Source organism: Coenobita brevimanus, chromosome 95, assembly GCF_032717465.1.
Source record: "Coenobita brevimanus isolate Jiangsu-jjx chromosome 95, ASM3271746v2, whole genome shotgun sequence".
NCBI lineage: Eukaryota > Metazoa > Arthropoda > Malacostraca > Decapoda > Coenobitidae > Coenobita > Coenobita brevimanus.
The window spans coordinates 30,500,964-30,527,107 of record NC_137048.1 but is presented as its reverse complement, the minus strand read 5'-3'; the positions used below and the strand labels follow the sequence as shown (position 1 = coordinate 30,527,107).

The 26,144-nt window shown below is 45.7% G+C and overlaps 1 protein-coding gene across 1 annotated transcript in view; it reads left to right on the top strand.

Moving 5' to 3' along the window:
• Nucleotides 1-26,144, top strand: part of LOC145413276 (uncharacterized) — a 175,242-nt gene that overhangs the window by 135,604 nt on the left and 13,494 nt on the right. Inside the window, exons 5-6 of the mRNA XM_080283005.1 lie at nt 23,020-23,155; nt 23,754-23,887. Of these exons, the coding sequence (XP_080139131.1) occupies nt 23,020-23,155; nt 23,754-23,887 (270 nt within the window). The remainder of the gene's footprint in view (nt 1-23,019; nt 23,156-23,753; nt 23,888-26,144) is intronic.

The window sequence follows — 26,144 nt, the reverse complement described above, 5'->3', positions numbered from 1 at the left end:
CTCTTCTTCTCCCACCCATTCCCCAACCACTTATACTCACACTGCTCTCACTCTCTACATTCAACAAATCCTGAAAGTGCTCCTTCCATCTCCTCAATTTCTCTCTCTTCTCCACCAACAATCTATTATTCCTATCTTTCACTCCCCTACTATTTCCCCTTTCACACTGCCTTACTTTCTTTACCTCCTTCCAAAACAATTTCTTACTCTCCCTCCATTTCACACTCAGATTCCTCCCAAACTCTTCATCCACTTTCTTCTTACTCTCCTTCACCAGTCTCTTGACCTCCCTTCTCCTGCTCACATATACCTCTCTCTTCTCTCTCTCATCTTCTCATAATAATAATAATAATAATAATAAGAAGAAGAAGAAGAAGAAGAAATGTGAGGAAATTAAAAAAAAAAGATAGGAAGAGAAAAAAGTTAATAAAGTTAGAGAAATGAGAGAGGATGAAGTTAGAATAAAAGCAGAAGAGAAATTGTGAACCGAGAAGCTTAGAAAATGAAAGGCAGTGAAAAAAATTAAAGGAATGATGGAAAGAAGGACGGAAGGAAGGACGGACGGAGAGAATGAATGAATGAATGAATGAAAGAAAGATGGAAGTAAAGAAGGTACGAAGGAAGGGAGGACGGAAGGAAGGAAGGAAGGAAGGAAGGAAGGAAGAGGACGGACGGAAGGAAGGAAGGAAGGATGGAAGAGGATGGAACGAAGGAAAGGACGGCCGGACGGTAGGAAGGAAGGAAGGAAGGAAGGATGGATGGATGGAAGGCACGAGCGAATGAAGGAAAGAAGGAAGGAAGCAAGCAAGCAAGCAAGCAAGGAAAGAAGGGAGGACGCAAGGAAAGAGGGAAGAAGCAAGGAAAGAAGGAAAGAGGCAAGGAATGAAGGAAGAAAGAAGGAATGAACGAAGCAAGAGGAAAGAACGAAGGAAATGAGAGCACATACCAGAAGCCAAACGAAATAAAACAGGATGACACGAAAAATACAAGACAGGAATAAAGCAAGAGTGAAATGGCAAGTTCCAAGAAAATGGCTGAGAGAAAAAAGGAAAAAAAATAGAAAGAAGAAAGAGCGAGAAAGCAGATAAATTATGAACAAGTGAGAGAGAGTGTGAGAAGCAGAGTCAGAGGTAAAATATATTATAAATAGGTGTAGCCCAGGCGGGGGGGGTGAGAGAGAGGGGGAACGGGAGAGGGGGATGGGGGAAGGAAAGGAGGGTAAGGGGAGAGGAGAGAGAAAGGAGGGCAATGAGAGCGGGGAATGGGAAGAGGGGGAAGGGAGAACGGAAGGTGGGGAGAGCAGGGGGACAGAGAGAGGTGGAAGAGGGGAAGAAAGAGAGGAAGGGCAAATTGACAGGGAGAGGAGGATGGGAGAAGGATGGGAAGGCAGGAGGAAAAAGGGAATGATGGAACGGGAGAATGGAGGTGGAAAGGTGGGGAGGAAGATGACGGGAAAGGAGAAAAGGCAAGTGGAAGGGCTGGGGATGGGGATGGGGGAAATTGGGGAGAAGGAGAGGGGAAAATTGGGGAAGTGGAGGAAGGTGGTACAAGGGTGGGGATGAGTACAAGTCCGGAAGGGGAGACAGGGGGAGACGTCCGAAAAGGGAGAGGGGAAGGAGTGAAAAATAGAGGAAGGAGAGGAAGGGGGATGGAGAAGACAGAATGTGAGCAGAGGAAGGAGGAAGAGAAAGTGAGGAAGGGGAGGAGGAATAGAAAACGAGAATGTGAGAAGGGGAGGAGGAAGAGAGGGGGAAAGAGAGAGGGTTAAATGTGGAGGACGAGGGGGAAAATGGGGAGAGAGGAAAACGATGGAAGAGGGAGGAATGGGAGAGCAAATGAGAGTAGGAGGGAAAAATATGGGATGAGACGGGGAGTAGAGGAAACACGGAAAAATGGAAGATAGGGAGAGTCAGGGGAAATGGGGAGAAGATGGAGAAATACTGAGGAAGAAATGGGGAAATGGGGAGAGGCAGAGAGGAGAAATGGAGAAATCGAGAGGACAGATATGGATGAGAATGATGGTGAGAATGAAAAAAAAAAGAAAAGAAAAGAAAAGAGGGACTGGGAACGAAGAGAAAGAGTTGATACATAAAGGTGTCTGAAAGAGAGTCGAGAAAAGAGGAAACATAGTCCAGAAAGAGGAAAAAAAGAGAGTCAACATAGAGGAAGACGCATATGAGAAAAGAGAGCCAAGAAAAGGAACGACAAGAGATAGGAGAAAGCCAACAAAGCAGAAAAATAAAACGAAAGAAAAAAATAAAGGAAAACTCAAAACCACTGTCAACAAACCATACCCTTGTCAGTTCCTCCATCACTCACCCTAAAATTCTCTCCACCTTTCTCCAACAAAACTGTTCTCTCCTTTCTCCATCAAATTCATCCCTGGGCGGCTCTGACTTCGTTCCTCCTCCTCCTCCTCCTCCTCCTGCTCCCACTCCTCCTCACTCTCCTACTGGATTTATTTAAGCACGGTATCAGTGTCTTCTCCGGCCATTTCTCTTCGCTTTCTGGCTGTGTTTCAATTCGGAGAGCAGCAAGACAGTCGAAGGGGTGACTTGCTAACGTCCTCTATCCGATGCCTTATATGTATAAATTTAGGATGGTGGACTGCTGCAGAAGGGTAATTTCAGGCTGAAGTCCACGGGGTTTACGTTCTGATGAGCCTGAGGTTCCAACTACTACTACGACTACTATTACTACTTTTACAACTATACTATGACTACCACAACTACAACTAACACCACCACCATCACCGCCACTACTACTACTATTACTACTACTACTACTGCAACTACTACTATTTTTTCCTCGTCACCGTCATCTTGTACCACTACTACTACTACCACCAGACTGTTTGGGTACTGATTTGGAGATGCTTCTTTGAACTGGTGGGCACAGATACGTCGACCTCCCTCTGTGTGTGTGTGTGTGTGTGTGTGTGTGTGTGTGTGTGTGTGTGTGTGTGTGTGTGTGTGTGTGTGTGTGTGTGTGTGTGTGTGTGTGTGTGTGTGTGTGTGTGTGTGTGTGTGTGTGTGTGTGTGTGTGTGTGTGTGTGTGTGTGTGTGTGTGTGTGTGTGTGTGTGTGTGCGCGCGCGTTTACATTTTCCAAACTGGATGCAAATGACATTTTAAACACCCCACTGAAAAAAAAAAATCTCCCATTACGGCTCTCTCTCTCTCTCTCTCTCTCTCTCTCTCTCTTTCAAGCTTTAATCAACAAAAGGATGGCTTTTCGAAGTTGAAGATATATATGCAACTCATCATAAACACCTTCACCGTTGGAGAGAGAGAGAGAGAGAGAGAGAGAGAGAGAGAGAGAGAGAGAGAGAGAGAGAGAGAGAGAGAGAGAGAGAGAGAGAGAGAGAGAGAGAGAGGAATACGTGAAAAGAGAAGTGGAAGTGAGGCAGAAAGAGGAAAAAGGAAAGAAAAAGATAAAAGCAAGACACGCAAGGAAAAAGAAATAGAGAAGGAAATGGAGAAAAGGAAAAGAGAAGAATATAAGAACACGAGAGAGAGAGAGAGAGAAAAGAGACGAACCAAAGGAGGAAGAGGGACGAATAGCATAAAAGAGTGTGTGTGTGTGTGTGTGTGTGTGTGTGTGTGTGTGTGTGTGTGTGTGTGTTTTATTCAGCCTAGGAGAGACGACTCGTACTGAAGGGGCAAAAATGAGGGCTACATCTAAATCCTCCAAATCGATAAATAAAATAAATAAATGAATAAAGTCAATAAAGCAAAATAAATCGTTTGTAGATACCGAGTAAAAAAAAGGTCATCGGACTGAAGGGGTTACTGAGGGCTTTATTAAACATACATAATTCGAAAAATCAAAACAGGAAAAAATGGCCAGGCGAAAAAAAAAAAAAAATGTACGAGAGGAGCAAAGGGATGGAAAACCTGGACAGCAATTTCAGGAAAAAGATGTAAAACTATGACGACAGAAAAACGGAGGAGGAAAATTTGGGGAAAAGCAGGATTGAGGAAGATGAGAGAGGATGAAAACGTGAGGAAAAGGAAGAAAAAAAATAGCTACAGAAAACGATGCAGGAAAATGAGGGGAAAAAACTGGACTGAGGAAAAGGAGGAGGAAAATGAAGAGAAGGTAACGAGAGAAAAAAGGCTGAGAAAAACGATGAGTCAAACGGCAGGGAGGAGGAAGCGGAAAAAAAGGACAACAGTTTGAGGAAAAGCAAGAAAAAAAATGGGGACAAGACGAAGAAATGATGAAAAAAAAAAAGCAAGGAAAAAGAAGCGGAAAGAAAGACAACAGTTTGAGGAAAAGGAAGACAAAAATGGCGACAAGAAAAGATGAAAAAATGATGATGGAAAAAAGCTGAGAAAATCGTGGTGCTCTTCTTTAATAATGGCTCACATAAATATTTGAGTCATTAACAAATTTTCTCCTTGGATTGTGTGACGAGGAGGAGGAGGAGGAGGAGGAGGAGGAAGAAGCAGGGGAGATGAGACAGGAAGGAGGTGGGAATGGAGGAGAGAAAGATGCGGGTGGAGAGGGAAGGCATGGGATGGTGGAGGAAGGAGGATGGGATGGCAAAGGAGAGGGAAGAGTAGGGAATGAAGGAGAGAGGGGGAAAGGAAGGAGGGAAGGAAGAGAAAAGAATGAATGAGAGAGGAGCGACAGGAAAAGAGACAGTAGGTAAATGAGGAGAGAAATGGAGGAAGCAAAAGAAAGGCAAAAATGAGACGACATAAGAAGGAGACATTGAGAAAAAATAAGGAAGTAAGGTTTATGTGGAAAAGGTAAGAAGAGGAGGAAGATGGGAGATGAAAAGATAATTAGAAGGAGCCAAAAACTATGAAAAGGAAGGCAAGAAAATTATAGAATGAAAAGAGAGGAAGAAGACAGAGGTTGGAAAGAAGGAAGAGATTGAAGGAAGTAAATCAGAACGAAAATACAGAAAAAGAATGGATATTACACACACACACACACACACACACACACACACACACACACACACACACACAACACACACACAATCTATTATTTGAGTTTTTCCGCTATAAGTTTTTGAAGCTCGGTACAGTTTCTTTTTTCTTCATTCGTTTTATTTTCTTCTACATACAAGTCTCGCTCATACTTCCTCTCTTGCCACAGGACAGAGAGAGAGAGAGAGAGAGAGAGAGAGAGAGGAATATCTTAAGGAAGGCAGGAGGAGGCAGGAGAGCGTCACGGCCCAATTTTAGGTCCCTCGGCCGTGTGAAAATTGTAGTCACACAGGAACTGATTAAGCCAGAGATTGATCCCTTAATGATGTTGACACGCGCTGACGGGAGGGGGAGAGGGGAGGGGAAAGAAGGGGAGAGTGACGGGGGAGGATGGGGGAAGAAGGAGGGGAGAGTGACGGGGGAGGATGGGGGAGGAAGGAGGGGAGAGTGACGGGGGAGGATGGGGGAGGAAGGAGGGGAGAGTGACGGGGGGGGAGATGGGTAAGAGGGGGGGGGAGATGGGTAAGAGGGGAGGAGGGGTGGGGGACGACTGGAGGTAGGGAGATCACGGGGAAAGAGCAGGTAGTAGGACAGGGAGACGGGAAGAAAATGGAGAGGGGTGAGGGGGGGAGGAGAGAGAAGGTGGTGGGAGAGTGGAGAAGAGAGTGAGGTTTGGAGGAGAGGGCTGGATGGAGAGGCATATTTGGGTAAGAGGGAGGGAAGCGGGACAGGGGATGACAGAGGTGGGGGGGAGGGCAGGGAGGGCCATGATGAGGCAGGAAGAGGCAGAGAGAGTTACGAAGAGGTAGAGAGTGGCAGTGAATTGTAAACGGAAACAGGGAGGGGCATGGTAAGGCATGGAAAGGGAGCATGTGGCAGGGAGGGGCAAGGTAAAGCAGGATGATGAAAGGAAGGGACTGGGAGAGGAAGGGCGAGGCAAGGAGACGAAAGGGAGGGGCAGGGAGAGGCAGGGAGATAGAAGAGGTAGAGAGGAGCACCGAGAGGCAAGGAGGGGCTGAGAGAGACAAGGATGGGCAGAGAAGGGCAAGGAGAGGCAGAGAGGGGTAGGGAAATGCAAGGGAGGGGCTGGGAGGGGCAGAGAGAGAGGGAGGGGGCAACAAGAAGCAGGGAGGGGTAGGGAGATGCAAGGGGGGGGGGTTCAGGGAGGGGCAAGGGAAAGGCAGGCAGGTGAAGGGAGACGCAGGGAGGAGGGAGGAGACAAGGAGGGTCAAAGGAAGGCAGGGTGGGGCAAGGGGAGGCAGGGTGGGGCAAGGAGAGGCGGGGAGTGGCAAGGCAATGCAGGTAGGGGCAAGGTGAGGCAAGGAGGGGCATGGGTTGGTAAGGGGAGGCAGAGGGAGAGACGAAGAGAGACAGGAAGAGACAAGGAGACACAAACAGGGAGAGGCAGATGTAACTCTGTATAATCCACATAATCACAACACTGACGCGCTAATGACCTGTGATGGATAAAAGGGTCATTAACTCAGACTGCCTCTAACCCATTCACTCCGAGGCTCTCTAAGCTGAATAAAATCGTCGACGGTTGTATGTATTTAAAGAATTGTACTCGTACTGATGGGTTTAACTGCATACAAATTTTCGTGCAATAAGTAGTAGTAGTAGTAGTAGTAGTAGCAGTAGTAGTAGTAGTAGTAGTAGCAGTAGTAGTAGTAGCAGTAGTAGTAGTAGTAGTAGCAGTAGTAGTAGTAGCAGTAGTAGTAGTAATTAGTGCATTCAGTATTGCCATGCAATACAAAGTCCCCTGCCGGATGACAACCATACTAATGTAATTGACCTTGGGAGCAAATGGCTGGTTGTTCCGTGCGACACACCGTCAAGGTATTGGGAACAAATGTGTAAAGTTATATCAAAACCTGTCCATGCATGTGGAAGTTTCGGAGCGGACACGAAATTGCGGACTGACTGACGGACGTACTGACATACTGAAGTACTGACGGAACCACGCAAACCTATAGACCTCATCCGGTTTCACCGGTAGGGGACCAATAATAATAATAATAATACATCCATCCATCCATCCATCATCCAATCCTACATTGCCCCATGAGAAGCGTAGGAGCCCGAGGCTAGGCAGTTGGTCCCGACATTTAAGATGAGTGACATTGATAATAATAATAATGATAATATAATAATAATAATAATAATAATAATAATAAAACAGCAACAAACAACAGTCTTACCATTAATCTCTCCCATTCCTATATGGCTTCGTCTGGACTCACCTGAAAAAAAAAAAAATCACATTGGCCTACTAAGGATACAACTCTCTCTCTCTCTCTCTCTCTCTCTGAAACCGCAGAACACACAATGAACACAAAAGAACATTAACGGAGCAAAGTGTGTTGTATGGTTGCACTGAACAAGACAAGAGAGCATTCGTTCAGTCCTATTGTTCTTTTCCTCACTAATTATGTTTTTCATGATCCAGTACAAGATGACGGTGACGAGGAAAAAAAAATAGTAGTAGTAGTAGTAGTAGTAGTAGTAGCAGTAGTTGTAGTGGTAGTAGTAGTCTGTCTCACTATTATTTATCGTGAGGTGTATCAGTATTTATGTCCACAATTGTACTTGGTAATTCTGTAATATTGTTGCGCAGAGGAGGACAAAAGGGGGGGGGGACTTCGTTATATGCGCTCAGTCATCTTCAAGTTGTCGCTAATTGGATTAAGAATAACTCCTTGCTCACTTCCCTCACCACTCCTTCACTCCCCACTCCTTCCCTCACCATTCTTTCACTTCCCACTCTTTCACTTCCCACTCCTCACTCCCCATTCCTAATTCCTTCATTCCCCAGTCCCCACTCCTTCATTCCCCATCCCCACTCCTAAATCACCTTCTCTCCCCACTCCTCCACCCCTTCTCTTCCTCCCCATCACTCCTTCCCCTCTTCCCTCTCCACACCATCGTCTTTCCCCTCCTTCTCCCCTATCCACAACCACACCCATTCACACTCCCTTTCCCCCCACATCCTCATTCTCACTAGGTGATACTGTACAGGATTGACCTCTGATGACCTGACCTCGCGTGACCTCAGGAGAAGAGATCACGAAAGGGCAGTTGTAGGGGGTCAACGGCCCATATTCGCGTTGGTTAAGAAGGCTCCCTAACACCTTTAACTAAGCGATTTATTATGCTTATTACACCTTGCCGTCCTCTTTTGTGTTACTTATATCATTCTATTATCACCGTACTCTGCATCAATTACATACAAAGCGATATTAGCCCGTCGTATCCAAAAATAAATCGCTAAGGAAGAGGTGTTAAGAGAGCTTCCTTAACGTCGAGAATACGAGCCTATGCACTCCCCAGGCAAACATATTACTGATGTTTAATTGGCGGTATTTCACTTCCGAGAATTAGCGGTGTTTGCTCTACTGCACACACTTGCAACATTGACAGAACAACGACCCCCGCTCTGGAATGCTAAACGCTCTTACTGACATCAATTCTTTTCGTCATACTGTCTGTAAAACCAATAGTAGTAGTAGTAGTAGTAGTAGTAGTAGTAGTAATAATAATAATAATAATAATAAGTGGTGGTGGTAGTAGTAGTAGTAGTAAAACTAATAACAGTCAGTAAAAATAATAATAATGATGAAAAAATAGACACATACTGAGAGAAAAGGTGGAGCAGTTCTCATGGTTAGACAAATTATGTAAATTGGACTTCTAAAGAATATCGACGAGAGAGAGAGAGAGAGAGAGAGAGAGAGAGAGAGAGAGAGAGAACCGTATATTTACTGATTCTGATACTTGCTAACTCTGAAACGTAAGGCAAATAAGATACCATTGCTAATTTGAGGTTTAGGTAGTATGAAAATAGGGCTGAAAATACTCACTCACTCACTCACTCTCTCTCTCTCTCTCTCTCCAGTTCACAGCCCAAACCCATCCTTCCCCCAAACCTCCCAACATCCCCCTCCCCATACCCTACCTACCCTCCTCCATTCACTCCTTTCTCCTCCCTCTTTCCTTTCTCTCTCTCTTCCCCCTTCTTTTTCCCCACACCCCCATACAGACCTCCTCCTTTCTCTTTCCCTTCACTTTTCCCCTTCCTCCTCCTCCATATCCAGTCTCCCCTACTTCATTCTCCCCCTCCCTCTTCCTCTCCCCTTCCCCCTCCCCTTTCCCTTCCCACTTTCCCACTCCCTCCACCACTCTTCCAAACTGCCCTCCCCCACTTTCTCCCCCCTCTCGAACAGTCCCTCCCCTCCCCCTCCCCTTTCCTTCCCCTCTCCCTTTCCCCTCTACCACACTTCCTACCTGATTATTATTATTATTATTATTATTATTATTATTACTCTCCTTCCCCCTTCCCTCCCTCCCTCCCTTCTCCTCTCCCTCTCCCCTTCCTCCCCCATCCCCCCAACCCCCCGACAATTGATGCAGGCTCGCCATCAATGAGAAACGACCCAATAATGGCCTAAGTTGAATGTATCTGCAGTCTTTAACTTTGGAGGGGGAGGGGGAAGAAAGGGGATAGGGTGGGGGGAAGGGAGTGGGGAAGGGAGTGGGGAAGGGGGAGGAGAATGGGAGGGAGGAGAGGCAATAGGGCGATAGGTAGTGCTAGTAGTAGGGAGAAAAATGAGGGGAGACGGGGGGGGGAAGAGGGTAAGGAAGGGACAGAGGCAAAGAAAGTGAAAGGAAAAAGGAATGGAGAGAGAGAGAGAGAGAGAGAGGAGGAGGAGGATAGATTACAAAGGAGTACAAAGCAAACACAAGGAAACATAATGATCCTAAATTCAATGAAGCGGAGATGACGATAGGAAGAAGGAAGTAGGAGGAGGAAGTAAGAAGAGTGGAAGGAGGAAGTAAGAAGAGTGGAAGGAGGAAGTAAGAAGAGTGGAAGGAGGAAGTAAGAAGAGTGGAAGGAGGAAGTAAGAAGAGTGGAAGGAGGAAGTAAGAAGAGTGGAAGGAGGAAGTAAGAAGAGTGGAAGGAGGAAGTAAGAAGAGGGATTAACACGGCAAGGAGGAAGGCAAAAGAGAGGGAGAAGAGTAGGGAGAAGAGGAGCGGGAGTAGGGAGAGAAGTGAAAGGTTAGGGAGTGTGGGAAGAGAATTCTGAGAGAAGGAAGGGAAAAAGAAGACGAAGAAGAGAGTAGAAGGAAGAGAGAAAGAGAGGATAAAAAGAGGGACCTAGAGGCAGGGGGAGTAGAAAAAGGAAATGGGAAAAGGGAAAAAATAGAAGAGCGATGAGAAAGAAGAAGAGGGAGGGTGAGAGGAAGGGGGAGGAAAGGAGAGAAAAAAAGGGAGTAAGCAAAGAAACAGGGAGAAGAAAAGGAAGAAAAGGAAGTGATAGAGGATGGAAGTGGAGGAAGAGGGGAGAGGGTTGCAAGAAGGGTTGAAGAGGAAAAGGATGAGGAAACAGCGAGAAGAGAAAAGTATAAGACGTAGGAGCAGGAGGAGGAGGAGGAGGAGGAGGAGGGCAAAAGAAAAGGATATGGAGTAGGAGGAGGAAGAAATGTAAAGAAGAAAAGCTGCATAGAAAATGAGGGTGGACTTGAGTTGGTGGGGGTACTAATCCATTATGAGAGGCGCGCTGAATATAAAAGGCGAGCTGGGGAAAAACACAAGTATTGACAAAGTTTCCAATACTCAACAAACGAAGCGATAATTTTCAGACGATCCTTCCTCCCTCCTCCTCCTCCTCCTTCCCCCTTCCCTCCCTCTTCTTTCTTCTCTCCCTCCTCTCCTCCCTCTTCCCCTTCCCTCCCTCTTCTTTCTTTTCTCCCTTCCCCTTCCCTCTTCTTTCTTCCCTCCTCTCTTCTTTCTCTCCCTCTCCCTTCCTTCTCTCCTCTTATTTCTCACTCTCATACCTCCCTTCTCTCCTCTCTTCTCCCTCTCCCACTTTCTTTCCTCTTCTCTTTTCTATCCTCTCCCCTCTTCCCTCCTCCTCCGTTACTTTCTCCTCTCTCTCTCTCTCCGTTTTTGCGTCCTAACTTCTCATCTAGATAGCTTTTTCTCTCCTTAACTTCCCTCTCTCCATCTGCCTCCCTGATCTCCCTTCTCCCCCCCCTTCTGCCTCCCTGATCTCCCTTCTCCCCCCCCCTTCTGCCTCCCTGATCTCCCTTCTCCCCCCCCTTCTCTCTCTCTCTCTCTCTCTCTCTCTCTCTCTCTCTCGTCCGTCACAATAACAAAATATACAAGCGGCGTCCTCGTACTGAAAGGCTTAACCCATTCAGAACGATGACGTCTTTTCCACAGTTTATTCTTTCGGCTGCAGTTAATCTATCTGTCTGTCTGTCTGTCTGTCAGTCTGTCTGCCCTTTAGCTGTCTGTCTACCTATCTGTCTATCTATCTCTGTTCATGTCTATCTATCTAACTATCCATCCATCTATATCTATATATCTGTTGCCAGAAGCCTTAATCCCGGTTGGGGTGGCCACAGACGAATCGTCTCCACGTTATTCTGTCTTCCGACATGAGGATGTCCTCACGCCAACTAGCGCGCACGCACGCACGCACGCACGCACGCACGCACACACACACACACACACACACACACACACACAAATCGGATTGAAGTGATTAATGATGAAAAAAAAGGGTGTACACGCACTCCTGCATTTACTTGATCAACAGCAATCCATCAGGCGTTAGAAAATAATTAAGTTCTCTCTCTCTCTCTCTCTCTCTCTTTAACGTGCTATCCTACAATCGATTTAATTTACCAACTAATCAAGTTATTAAATATAGGTTATTTACACTTACCTGGTAATCCTACCTTCAGACGATTTAACACCGGAAGGAATGATGATGATGATGATGATGATGATGATGATGATAATAATAATAACAATAGTGGTAGTAGTAGTAGTAGTAGTAGTAGTAGTAGCGGTGGTGGTAGTAGTAGTAGTAGTAAAAATGATAATAATAACAACAACACCAATCACTAAACTAATCAAAATAGGCCATCCTCGGCTTGAAAGGGCTTAATCTCAGGGCACACAAGACAGCAGCATCCGGGTTAAATCCACATGGCAGCCCTTTCACGAGACCGGGAGGGGGGGGGGGGAAATTATGCCCTCGTCCCGGATAATGTTAAAGCACCTGCCAAACCCGGTTATTTTCCCCAATTAACTAATTAACCTATAAATCTCGCCTCCCATCACCCTTGTCCCCACCTTCATTCTCCCCTCCCTCCCCCTCCCCCTTCCCCTTCCCCTTCCCTTTCCACCCCTGCCTTCCCCTCCATCATTCCTCCCTTCCCCCTCACCTCCCTTCTCTTCCCTTCTCCTTTCCTCACCTCGCAGCACCCTTCCTCTCGCCCCACCTCCCTCCACCAACCATCCCCCTTCCTCCCACCTTACCTCTCCCTCCCCTCCCCTCCCCTCCCCCACCGGGTCCGCAAAACCGTTTAACCGGAGAACCATTTAACGGTGATTTAGAAAGAGCCGAAAGAACTTACTCAGCCGAAATGGATCAGGAGCACGCAGGCGCCGAAGTGGTGATGTGTTTGGGAGTCTGTAAACATGAGGCGAATTAAGAGAGAGAGAGAGAGAGAGAGAGAGAGAGAGAGAGAGAGAGATTGTGATATTCTGTGAGACTGAGTGCTGGGAGGGAAAGGAAACTGTGTGTGTGTGTGTGTGTGTGTGTGTGTGTGTGTGTGTGTGTGTGTGTGTGTGTGTGTGTGTGTGTATTTTCTCTGAGATGCTGCGCCAGGAAGGAAAGTGATGGACATGCCTTAAATATGAGAGAGATAATAGACATCAAAGTTTTATCTCTGACTGTATTTCAACCCCCGTCCTTATGCAAAAGTGTTATGGACAGGAGTTAGAAATGGAGGCAGCGGAATTGTGAGCTAACTTTTGCCCCAGCCTGTATCTCAATCCCAATCTCTTACACACCCCAGTCCATCCCCACTTCACTACCCAGAAAAAAATGCACTCCCTCTTCTCGGAATCATTAACAGCAGGTACCATCTCTCTCTCTCTCTCTCTCTCTCTCTCTCTCTCTCTCTCTCTCTCTCTCTCTCTTTCACGATCACACTCCTTCTCCATCAACTGAGTCCCCTTTTTTTCCCTTTCCTTATCTCCTTCCAATTAGTGTACATTTTGATTATTGTTTTACGTCTCCTACAATTATTTAGACCAATTTCTGTTCTCTGGTCCACCTTCAGCATCAGTTACTCTCTCTCCCTCCCCACTCCTTGTCCATTAGTGTGCCTGTTGGCATTTTCTCATTCAGTATTTCGTGTTGCTTGGGACTCAAATTGCTTGCCTTACTAAACAGTATGCTCTCGCTGTGTGTGTGTGTGTGTGTGTGTGTGTGTGTGTGTGTGTGTGTGTGTGTGTGTGTGTGTGTGTGTGTGTGTGTGTGTGTGTGAAAAATCTAGTCTTTTCACCAGAATGCTGCCATATTTTTTTTTCTCAGCGACACCATATTTCCTGAATCCCCGTGGATGTGGGAAGAAATGAATTGATTTTGGTGCAGATTAATCAAAGGTCAAGGTCAAAGGTCAAGGTCACAGGTCACGGTCAAACTTCGGAGCGGGAATGCCATAGGGAAAGAAGGGACTGGAGGGCGAGGGGGAAGAAGAGACGAGGACAGAAAGAGGGCGGGAAGGGCAAAAGGGAGGAGGGGAGGAAGCGAAGGGCGAGGACAGGAGGAAGGTAGACGAGGACAAAAGAAAAGTAGATGAGGACAGGAGGCTGGCAGACGAGGACAAAAGCAGAGCAAGGGCAACAGAAGAGGGACGGGGGGAGGGGAAGGAAAACAGGACGAAGGCAAACAGAAAAGCGGGAGGCGGGCACGGAGGTGGGACAGATGGGGAGGCCAGGACAACAGAACGGAGGGAAACAGAAGATAACAGGAAAGGGAGACAGAGGAGGAGAGAATGACAGCAGAACAAAAACAACAGGACAGACGGAAATCGAGGCCAGAGTACAGCAAGGGTAGGGGGTGGGGGAGGAATAGGGAAAGGGGAGAGAGGGGGCTAGAAAACAGGGCGAAGGGAAATTTAGGGCAGCAGCGCGGGGACAAAAGAGAGGTTGGGGCAAAAGAAGGGAAAAGAGGGGGAGTGGAGGAGGAGGAAAGATGGGAGGACAGTAAGCGAAGAGGACAACAGGAGGGTGAGAAAGAGGACACAAGCAGAGCGAGGGAGGAAGTGGAGGGGGGAGAGAAGAGGAAGGAGTAGCGATGACAACAGAAGAACAGGGGATGGAAAGAAGAGGACCTGGACGAGAACAACACGATAGAGAAGGTAGGGGGGGCTCAGGGGTGGTAGGAAAGGGGGATGGTAGGAAAAGGGACTGAGGCAGGGATATGAAAAGGGAAAGGGACAGTAAGGAGAAGGTGAGATGAAAGCGACCGGATTGGGAGGAAAGGGGAAAGAGCAGGAGGGGGACGAAAAGGACCAGAAGAGCAGGGAAGAGGCAGGAAAGGGAGGGGCTTGCAGGGGAAGGAGGAGGAAAGGAGGCGGAAGGGGTACAGGAGACAGGGACGGGAAAAGGAAAAGGGAGAGACGGAAAGGAGCCAGGAGCGGAGAGGGGGAAGCAGAAGGGCGGGTTGAGGGGACGGCAGGCCAACATGGACCTCACGTCTGTGGTGTAAATTCAATTAATTTGTCCAAAATTTCCTCGCCCCCCGTCCCCCTGCTGGAAAACAACGCGATAAAGAACAGGGATCACACTACAGGGGCACTGCCAGGGAGAAGCGGCGAGCTGGCAGAGGACAGGGTGGGAGGGGGTGTTGGTAGGGTGTAGTGGTGGTGGTGGGGGTGTTGGTAGGGTGTAGTGGTGGTGGTGGTAGGGTGTGGTGTTTGTGGCTGTAAGTTATGGTGGTGGTGGTGCTGGTGGTAACGTTGTGGTAGAAAGGTATGGTGGTGGTGGTGACAGGGTGGCAGGGGATGTGATGACGATGGTGGATTAGAAGTCGTAACGGAGGTGGCATTACTGGTGGAAAAATAAAACCTGGGGTCAACAGGGGCGCAGGCAGGTGTGTGGCGGTGGGGGTGGTAGCAGGGTGGTAGGGGATGGAGTAGTGGTGCCGGTAGGGTGCGGTGGTGGTGGTGGGAGTGGCTGGGTGGTAAGGGAAGGGGCCGTTATGGTGGGGTGGTAGTAGTCGTAAGAACAGTAATAACAGGGACGAGTGTACTGGTTGTGGTGGTGGTGGTGGTGGTGTTAGGGTGGTAAGAGAAGGGGCCGTTATGGTGGGGTGGTAGTGGTAGTAAGAGCAGCAATAACAGGGATGAGTGTGGTGGTGGTGGTGGTGGTGGTGGTGGTAGTGGCAGGGTGGTTACGGTAGGCGTGGTTATGATGGAAGTGATAGTAAGAGTAAGAACAGTCATAACAGGGGTGGGAGTGGTAGTAAAAGCACAGTAATATCAATAACAACACTGGTCGCCTTTGTCACAGCAGCACACTTTCACCAATACTTAAAAATCCAGCCCATGAACAAACAATTAAGAAATCTATTAAGTGGGCAACGGGAGGGGGGGACTCAAAGGAACTGAAAAAACTGCAATACAAAAACAATCCACAAATTGGTAAGAAAATAAGTCAATCCCAATCCCATATTACCAACCCAAATCCCTTCCGAGCGTAGGGGGCCGAGGCTAGGTTGGCGGAGTCTTGAAAACCTCTCCTCTTCAACCCGAGGAAGTCACAGAAATCTTCCTCCTACCCTATGGCGATTTAAAGCATAGGATAAACATTTCGAATTTGAAGGATAAATATTCCTCATTCCCCCCGTCACTACAAGACGTGGAGCCTCCGGTGGTCAGGTCGGTACAGCGTGCGCCTTTCAATTCTCCTGACCTGGATACTAGTTACTTTTCACTCGTACACTGAATAATATCGTAAGGTGATGGCCAGTATTAAATAAGAAATCCTGAAATCCGTCATCGTGCCGAGAGTGTTAAGAGACAGATGCCGACTTACGCCCAAAACAGCATTTTTTACACTATCAAATGCCTCCAGTCGCCTCCAGGAGATCCGAACCACTGAGGGTAAAGAACGGCTGCACTTCTGACACGGGTTCTCTAGCAATAGACCACCAAGCGCTTCCATGGGTTACTTTTAGGTCCTCTATTCACTCAAGGGGAAATAATGATGAAAATGATAATAATAATAATAATTACAATGACAATGATATCAATACGAATAACAATAATAATAATAATAACAGTAATAATAATAATAATAAAAATAATAATAATAATAATAATAATAATAAATAATAAAAAATAATAATAATAATGACAAATGAGCAAGCGAGGAAAAGATAAAAAAAAGGAATGAGACAACTGGTCACAAAGCGAAACAATCCCATTAAATTTACTACCAATACGAGAGAGAGAGAGAGAGAGAGAGAGAGAGAGAGAGAGAGAGAGAGAGAGAGAGAGAGAAACGTGTTTTGATGGTGGTGGTGATATTCCTTCATGGGTACTTACTGTTATGACTCTCTCTCTCTCTCTCTCTCTCTCTCACACACACACAAACTTCTCTGTCTCCCACTCACATCAACTCTTTTATCTCTCCCTCTACCACTTAACGTCTCTCTCTCTCTCTCTCTCTCTCTCTCTCTCTCTCTCTCTCTCTCTCTCTCTCTCACACACACACACACACACACACACACACACACACACACACACACACACACACACACACACCGTCTTTACAGCGTCATTCACCCCCACAAATATAAACATGTAAATTGGAGGGCATTCGCGGTGTTGTTAAGAGACTATTCCCCTCTCCCTGTAATGACCCACGCCCAGCTCTCCCCCACGCCCGCACGCCCATTCCGCCCCTCGTCACAGCGCTGAAAGGGGCGGTGGGAGAGGCTGGGAGATGGGGCGGAGGTAAGAAGAGAGAGGGGAGGGCAGGAAAAGAGTGGGAGGAGTGGGGAGAGGGCTGTGTGTGTGTGTGTGTGTGTGTGTGTGTGTGTGTGTGTGTGTGTGTGTGTGTGTGTGTGTGTGTGTGTGTGTGTGTGTGTGAGAGAGAGAGAGAGACAGACAGACAGAGACAGAGAGAGAGAGAGAGAGAGAGAGAGAGAGAATTACAGGTAAACAGTATAAAATGATATTATTCAAGAAAGAGTAGGACAGTGAAGGAGTGAGAGAAATAAAGAGGCACTAAAGAGAAATTATTAAATAAATGGTTAAAAAGAATAAAGAAAGTGTGAAAGTGAGAAAATACATAAAGACAATGAGTTAAAGTAGGGAGGAAAATATTAAAGCCAGTGAGAAAGTGGGAAAAAAGAAATTAAAGAGAATATGAAGGCGATAGAGAACAGAAAGTGAGCGAGTAAGAAAATATTAGGATTCAAGAGAGAGTGGGGTTAAAGAGAGTGTGATAATGAGCAAGAATCTGACTTTAAGAGGAACTGAGAGAGAGAGTGCAAAAAAGGGAGAGAAAGTATTATTGGGGATGGCTGTGTGGGTGGCGAGTGAGAGCGAGTGGGCTGGAGATAAAATATGGGGGGGGGGGGGAGAGAGAGAGAGAGAGAGAGAGAGAGAGAGAGAGAGAGAGAGAGAGAGCAAAAAAAAAGTAAAAAAACAGCCAATGACACCAGAAAAACAAAAAAACTGTGAGCGACTGAAAGGACCAATGAAAATAAACAAGGGAGAGGTGACAGTAGGCCAAACAGGAGGTGAGACGGAAAAACAAGGTGTGTGTGTGTGTGTGTGTGTGTGTGTGTGTGTGTGTGTGTGTGTGTGTGTGTGTGTGTGTGTGTGTGTGTGTGTGTGTGTGTGTGTGTGTGTGTGTGTGTGTGCTACCTCTAACTTGACCAAAACAGCTCTAAGCCTTCAGTGGTAAACAGGGAAGGGGATAGTCAGAGAGAAAAGGTGGTAGAGAGAGAAGAGGAAAATAAGACAAGAAGAGGACAAAAAAAAATAAGAGGGAGGCAGGAAAATTAAGAGAGGCAGGAAAATAAGGAGACAGGAAAATGATAAATGGCGTGGTAGTGAAGAGTGCAGGAAGAAAAAGAGAAACGAAGGAAAATAAGAGAAACAAATGGGGTGATAAGGGGGGGGACAAGGCAATTTAAGTATGCCTAGAGGCGAAATAGATGGACAAGTGTACAGAAGAGGTACAGCTAGGTAGAAAAGAGGTAAGGAACAGCCAGAGGTAGGCAGAAAAGTAAAGGCAGAGGTAGGCAGAAAAGGCCAGGCAGAGGTAGGCAGAAGAGGATGGGTACAGGCTGACAAGAGGGGTAAAAGACAGGGTAAAAGAAATGTACACTGATTAATTAGAGGTATAGGAAAGAAGAGGAGGTGCACGTAGGTAGAGGAGAGGTAGAGGAAAGTAGAGGTGCACGTAGGCAGAGGAGAGGTAGAGGAAATTAGAGGTGCACGTAGGTAGAGGAGAGGTAGAGGAAAGTAGAGGAGGTCACGTAGGTTGAGAAGAGGTAGAGGAAAGTAGAGGTGCACGTAGGTAGAGGAGAGGTAGAGGAAAGTAGAGGAGGTCACGTAGGTTGAGGAGAGGTAGAGGAAAGTAGAGGAGGTGCACGTAGGTAGAGGAGAGGTAGAGGAAAGAAGAGGAGGTCACGTAGGTTGAGGAGAGGTAGAGGAAAGTAGAGGAGGTGCACGGAGGTAGAGGAGAGGAAAGTAGAGGAGATACATGTAGGTGAGGAGAGGAAGAGGAGTGTCAGACATAAGTAGAAAGAAGTAGAAAATGGTGAGGTCGACAGTAAAGGAAAGGTAGAGAAAAAAAATATAAATGAAGAGCTAGAGGCCGTGAAAACAAAATGTGTGTGTGTGTGTGTGTGTGTGTGTGTGTGTGTGTGTGTGTGTGTGTGTGTGTGTGTGTGTGTGTGTGTGTGTGTGTGTGTGTGTGAGAGAGAGAGAGAGAGTGAGGGGGGGAGGTCCTGGCTAACTCTAACACGACCCAAAACAACTGTGCCACACTGGTAAACAAGGAGGGAGAGAGAAAGACAGTGGCAGAGAAAAAGGGAGGAGAGAAAAATAAAGAAGGGAGAGGAAACAGGGAGGTAGAGGAAAGAAAAACAGAGACAGGAGAGAAAAATAAAGACTAGAAAGGAAAAAAAAGTAGATCTATCTATCTATCTATCTATAGCCCGACGCCCTAATCCCGCAAAGGGTGGCCGCAGACAAAACGCCTCCAAGTCACTCTGTCACCCACCATTTGACTACCCTCCCCCCAACTCACCCCCCCTCCCTCATATACCTCTCAACTCCATCCCTCCACCTCATCCTCGGTCTACCCCTCCCTCTCCCTCCCTCCACCTCACCTACATACACCCTCTTAGTCAGTCTTTCTCCATTCTCTCCACATGTCCAAACCACCTCAGTGTATTTCTCCTAATCTTTTCAACCACATCCACATCTACCCCACAACGTTCCTTCACTTCTTCATTCGTCAACCTGTCCCTCCACATCACTCCACATGCTCCTCTCAAGTAACTCATTTCCACTGCTCTCACTCTTGACTTGTTCCCCTCTTGCAAGGTCCACGCCTCGCTTCCATACGTCAGGGTAGGGATCACAATACCATCATGCAGTGACTTCTTAACTTCCATACTCACCTCCCTATTTCTCATCACTGCTTTCAGTGTACCAACAACCTTTCTTCCCTGCTGTACCCTTTCACGTACTTCATCCCCCAAAGTTCCATCCTTACTCATCACACTACCCAAGTACTTGAATGCACTCACATTCTCCATATCCTCACCATCCAACCTCACTGCACACTCTGTGACTTCATTCCTCTCAAACACCATAACTTTACTTTTGTTTACTTTAACTTTCAGCTTCCTCCTCCTACACACTGTCCCAAATTCATTCACCAAACCTTGCAACTCCCATTCATCTTCACTCAACAATACTGTATCATCAGCAAACAGCAACACCGGAAGCTTCCAAATCTCACCCTCATTCATTAGGGCCACCCCCACATCCACTGCCCTACCTTGCACCTCCTTTACAACCCCATCCATATATATATTAAACAGCCATGGAGACATCACACACCCCTGTTTCAGTCCCACATTGAGATCAAAGAACTCACTCAGCTCACCATCCACTCGCACCGTAGCCCTAGCTCCCTTGTACATACTCTTCACAGCACTCAACAATTTCCCCTCCACTCCATATATTCTTAATACCTTCCACATACCTTGCCTATCTATTCTGTCATAAGCTTTCTCCAAGTCCATGAAGGTAGCATACACTTTCCTTCCCTTCTCTAGATACTTCTCCACTAAACATCTTAGAACAAATATCTGATCTACACACCCTTTTCCCTTCCTAAATCCCCCTTGTTCTTCTCCAACTAGCTCCTCTGTCATATGCCTAACCCTATCAATGAGTATTCTACCATATATTTTACCAGTCACACTAAGAAGGCAAATACCCCTATGGTAGATACAGGAGATAAAGATAAAGACTGGAGAGGAAAGCAGACACAGCAGGAGGGTAAAGAAAGGTGAAAGAAAGAGAAACAGACACAGAAGAAGAGAAAAATAAAAGACAGAGTGGTAGAGGAATGAGAGGCGCACACAGAGCAGAAGAGAAATATAAACGATGGAGAGGAAGTCAGACACGGTAAAAAAAATTAAAATAGGAGTTAAGAAATGCAAGGAATGGGCAGAGAAACAACAGATACACACAGCACGAGAAAAAATGAAGAATGTATTGGTTAAAAAAATGGTATGGAAGATTAGGAAGAGGCTTTTAGTTCAATCCATATTTTTCTCGTAAATACAGTACACTCCGCCACAACTAACACACTTCTACACCTACCAACACTTCCTCACCCTATCACCTGTATCGAGAGTCCTTATAATAACAGGTGGTGGAGCTTAAGTGAAGGTGTATGGGAAGGTGTAGAAGGATGTGCCTAGCGTAAAAATAATTGGGAATGGATTGTACGTAGAGGAGAGACAGAGGAAGGAAGAGAGAAAAGTGGTAGAGAAGGTGGAGAAGAGGTCAAGGAGAAGGTTTGGTGTGTGTGTGTGTGTGTGTGTGTGTGTGTGTGTGTGTGTGTGTGTGTGTGTGTGTGTGTGTGTGTGTGTGTGTGTGTGTGTGTGTGTGTGTGTGTGTGTGTGTGTGTGTGTGTGTGTGTGTGTGTGTGTGTGTGTGTGTGTGTGTGTGTGTGTGTGTGTGTGTGTGTAAAGGGTACGGATTCCCACCTGTCTACAACACCCCAAGGCCTTCAATGGTAAACAGAGAGAGAGAGAGAGAGAGAGAGAGAGAGAGAGAGAGAGAGAGGGAGAGGGAGAGGGGGGGGAGAGAGAGAGAGAGAGAGAGAGAGAGAGAGAGAGAGAATATACAAATCACACTGCAGCCGAAAACCCATTCACTCCAATGACGCCTTTATTATTGTTTTCAGATTACGAGAAACGTCATGCGGTGGAGTGGAGGGGGGGCTAAAGAAGGCCATTATCTAACCCCTCCACCGAAAAAAAAAAAAATCTATTATTCTAAAGGAAGAAAACGAAAAGCGCCATTGTACTAAAGAGGCTAAATAAAAAAAGAAAAGAAAAAGACGGAATTAATCTACTAAACATGTATGGTTATTAAAAGACACACGGACCAAAAAATAATAGTAACAGAAAGACCCCCCACCACAAAAAAAGGGGGGGTGAGATATAGAAGGGATGGGGGGAGAGAGCTTTCCAGAAGATCCCAAATCATTAGACAGACACGTAGCCATATTTACACTAAAGCTCCTATGACTCTCTCAGCTGAATAAAATCGTCTGGCGTTAGTTGGAATGAGGATACCGTATTTTTTCGACGATAAGGGCGTTAAGGAGGAGACAGATTGAAACAAAAGGAAAACAAAAAAGTTGATCGAAAAGTGTCCAAAATATAAACAGCTAGGTATACATTTCAGGTTGTTAGATAGATAGATACCTAGATAGACAGAAAATTATCCAAATAACAGACAGGTGGGCATAAATTTCAGGTAGTAATAGATAGCACGATAGACAGAAAAATATCCATACCGACAGCTAGGTAAACACTTCAGGTTGCAAGAGATAGACAGCATGATACTGAAAAATGTCCAAATACTAGACAGCCAGGTATAGATTTCAGGTAGTCAGAAAGAGTGACAGACAGCAAGATAGGTAGAAAAACTGGTAGCTAGAAAATGATAGATAGTAGGGTAGATAGAAAAATATCCAAAAATAGACAGCCAGGTATAAATTTCAGGTAGTCAAAGAAAATGAAGCCTCGATGTGAAGTCTCTCTCATGCTTCATTTTGGATTTTGAGGGCAATATCAAATTTCCAGTCCAATGGAGGATTATTTATTAATTAATTTATTTACTTATTTGTTTATTAATATCAGTATGGGTTCATTAACTGTGGAACTCAGTATAATTTTTCCATCTTATCTCCCTCTTATTCATTTCACACAGGTCTCATTCATTTCTTTCACTGTTCATTTAATTCCTCATTCACCTCACCAATCTGACCTCATCCTTCGCCCATCTCACCACACTTACCTCTCACGTCTCACTCACTTCTAATTCACCTCATCAACCTCACCTGGCTCATCCTCCATTCACCTCAGTCACCTTACTCATCATTTATTCATCTCTCACCATCTTACTCATCTCTGTTCACAGCTACGGCGCTCGAACGTAAAATGGTTAACTTAGATCATCTAGCACCCACCTCTCACTTATTTCACCCACTTCACACTTATTCATCTCTCACCCACTTACTCAACACTTACTTATTTTTCACCCACTTACTCACCACTTAATCATCTCACTCACAGATACACCGATCCAATGAAGTCCAATGAAAAGGTGAAGCTTAATCATCTCCTACTTACCAATTGACTCACCAACTACTCATCTCTCATCCACTTACTCACCTCTTACCCATCTCTCATCCACTTACCATTTACTCATCTGTCATCCACTTACTCATCACTTGCCCATCTCTCATACACTAACTCACCACTTACTCATCTCTTCCACTTACCATTTACTTATCTTTCATCCACTTACTCATCTCTCATCCACTTACTCATATCACCCACTTACCACTTACTCATCTCTCACCCACTTACCACTTACTCATCTCTCACCCACTTACCACTTATCCAACTCTCGACCACTTACTCCTCTCTTCCACAGCTACAACGGTCCAATGAAAAGAAAGTGGAGCTGCGTAACCTCACCTTCAACTCTACGGGTGTGTATAAGTGTGAAGTATCTGGTGACTCACCCTACTTTCACACCTACCTCAGCAAGAAACTCATGATGGTCGTAGGTGAGTCACAGGATGAGTCAGTTTGAGTCACTGCGTTTTTCAGTTGCTGTTTTCGATTCTTGAGTCACTTGTCAGATTATAATGATTAACGATATGATGAGTCAGTCTGAGTCACTAGGTCCCTCAGTTGCATTTTGAGTCACTGTTCAGATTATGAGTCAAAATAAAGTCTTAATGATTTTCAGAATAGTCACTAAAATATGACCTAATGATGGACTTGGGTCACTCAAATACAGAGTGATTGCATATGTTAGTCAATCGCTTACCTATGTTCCGAAATACTGACTCAATGTTTCTGAGTCGCCTTTACGTGCCTGAGTCACTGTGCTAATATCTGACTCATTGCCTTGAAGTCTGAGTCACTCGTTTCCTTGAGTCGCTATCCCAATATGACTTTCCCTGATGATTTCCCTCTCTTTCCCCCTCTTTTTCCTCTCTTTCACTTCCCCTCCCTGAGTCAACATCCATACTCTTTTCCTCCTCCAACTCTCTCTGCCTTTCTTTCCACCTCTCACCCCTATCTCTGACACCTTCTCCCCCCATCCTCTCTCTCTCTCTCTCTCCCTCTCTCTCTCTCACCACCTCCTCTCCCCCACAGAGCTACCAGAGCGAGGCCCCACCATCACGGGAGGCAAGACGCATTATAAAGTAGGAGACAAAGCCAGACTCAACTGCACGGCGTCCAAGAGCAAACCTGCAGCCAAACTCACCTGGTACATTAATAAGGAACCGGTAAGACTGGCGGAGGTGACGGTTTTCCTCTCTCTCTCTCTCTCTCTCTCTCTCACACACACACACACACACACACACACACACACACACACACACATTTAGCATTAAAGCCTATATGGGCAAGCTATAAGGTATAACGACAGGAGGAAATGCTGACTTGTAATTAGCGAAGGTGTGTACAGGTAAACAGACAGACAGGTATGGAGTAAACAAAAGGACAGGTAGGGGTAGACAGGTGAACATGGAGGTAAACACATAGGGATAAACACGTCGTCAATTAGGAAAGTAAATATTGGGGCAGGTAAACAAGTACATACCTTACCGAAAAAATAAGTAAACAATGCCACAGGTAGGGATAAACAACTAAGCAGGGAAAGGTACATACGTCAACATATAAGGTACGTTGAGACAGGTGGTAACAATGAGAAGCAGACAGGTAAATAAGTAATCAGCTAATTAATGGACAGGTAGAAGAGAAAGGAATATAAACTAGAAAGGTACTCTGTCGAAAACATGATATTAGTCTGTGTTTCTTCCTTCTCTGCTTCCCGTCTCTACTCCCCCGTCCCCCTTCTATCTACTTCTCCACTTCCTTTTCTCCCACTTTTCTCCCTCCCTTCCATCCCCTTCTTCCCTCTCCATCTTTAACTTTCCTTCCTTCCCTCCTATCCTTCTTTTCTCTTTTTCCTTTCGCAAGTCTCTTCCCTTCCTATATCTCCCCTCATCCTCTCGTTCCTCTCATGTCTCGTCTTCCATCCTCTCTCTCTCTCTCTCTCTCTCTCCGCTTTTCTTTTTTCTGTTTCTCCTGTCTTTTCTTCCTGTCTCTTTCCCCCATCCTTCTCTCTCTCTCTCTCTCTCTCTCTCTCTCTCTCTCTCTCTCTCTCCATGCTTCTCCTTTCTTCTCTTTCTCATTTTGTCTTTTCTTCCTGTCTCCTTCCCCCATCCTTCTCGTCCCTCTCTTTCTTTCATCCATCCATCTCTTCCCTCTTCCAGACATCGTTCTTTTCCCTCCTTTTCCTTCACTCCTCCCTCCCTCCTTCCTCCCTCCTTCCTTCCCCACTCTCTCCTCCAGAATATAATATACCTCAACCAACCCACCTCCCTCGACATTTTAACCCCCAGAGCACCGCAGATAAGGTCATTCCACCCTGTTATTCACTCTTATTCACACCAATATTCGCTCTTAATTACGCTGATATTCACTCTTATTCACACTTAATCACTCTTATTCACACTTATTCACACTATTACACTATTATTCACTTTTATTCACACTATTAGTCACTCATACTCAAACCAATATTCATTCTTATTCACAATTATTCACTTTTCTTCACACTAATATTTACTCATTCACACAGATATTCACTCTTATTCAGTTATTCACTTATTCACACTGATTTTCACTCTTATTCACACTACTGGAATTAGGAGTGAGGCCCTATTTTAACTCTTCACTCCTATTCCATTTGACCTCTGGGACCTCCATCCTACTTGAACTAGGTCAGGCAAGGTTAGATTATGTTAGATTATCTTGGGGGACAGATCGACATGGAGGTGATTTGTTTGTGGCCACTCCTTGCGGGATTAAGGCGAATGGCGATAGATAGAGAGACAGACGTTTGGATGGGTCCAGATTGGGGTAAATATGGTAAGGGCAGTAACAGTAAGAAGAAGTTATGACAATTGAGGTTAGGTTACGTTAGGCTTTTTATGCAAGGAAGAAAGAATCAAAGGCCTGAAACCCGCAAGACTATTCCCTCCAAGAAAAAAAATATGAGATTCAAGGTTAGATTAGGATAGACTGAAACTGATAAGATTTGATAAAGTAAAGCCAATGGTACATAACATTCAGTCCACATAGATTAGACGAGATAGAATTAGGTAACGTAAGGCGAGAGGTGAAAAAAATCCGTCCACATAGATTACAATTAGACGAGATAAAATTAGATAAGGTAAGAGATAAGATTAAATAAGGTAATTCCCCAGGTACAAAATCCGTCCACACCTTGCTTTGTCTTGCATCTCACTTGAACTGAGGCAATGGTAATGGCGGCCACTTCTGTCCCATCTAAGAATTATTTAAGCACGGGAACCAGAACCTCACACCAAGCATTTCTCTAGCGTTCTCAGCCTCTTTGTTTCTCTGCCTCACTCTCACCACGAATTTCTCTATTTCTGTGTTTTCTTTCTTCTCCTCTTTTCTCTTCTCTTTTATTTTATTCTCTCTCTCTCTCTCTCTCTCTCTCTCTCTCTC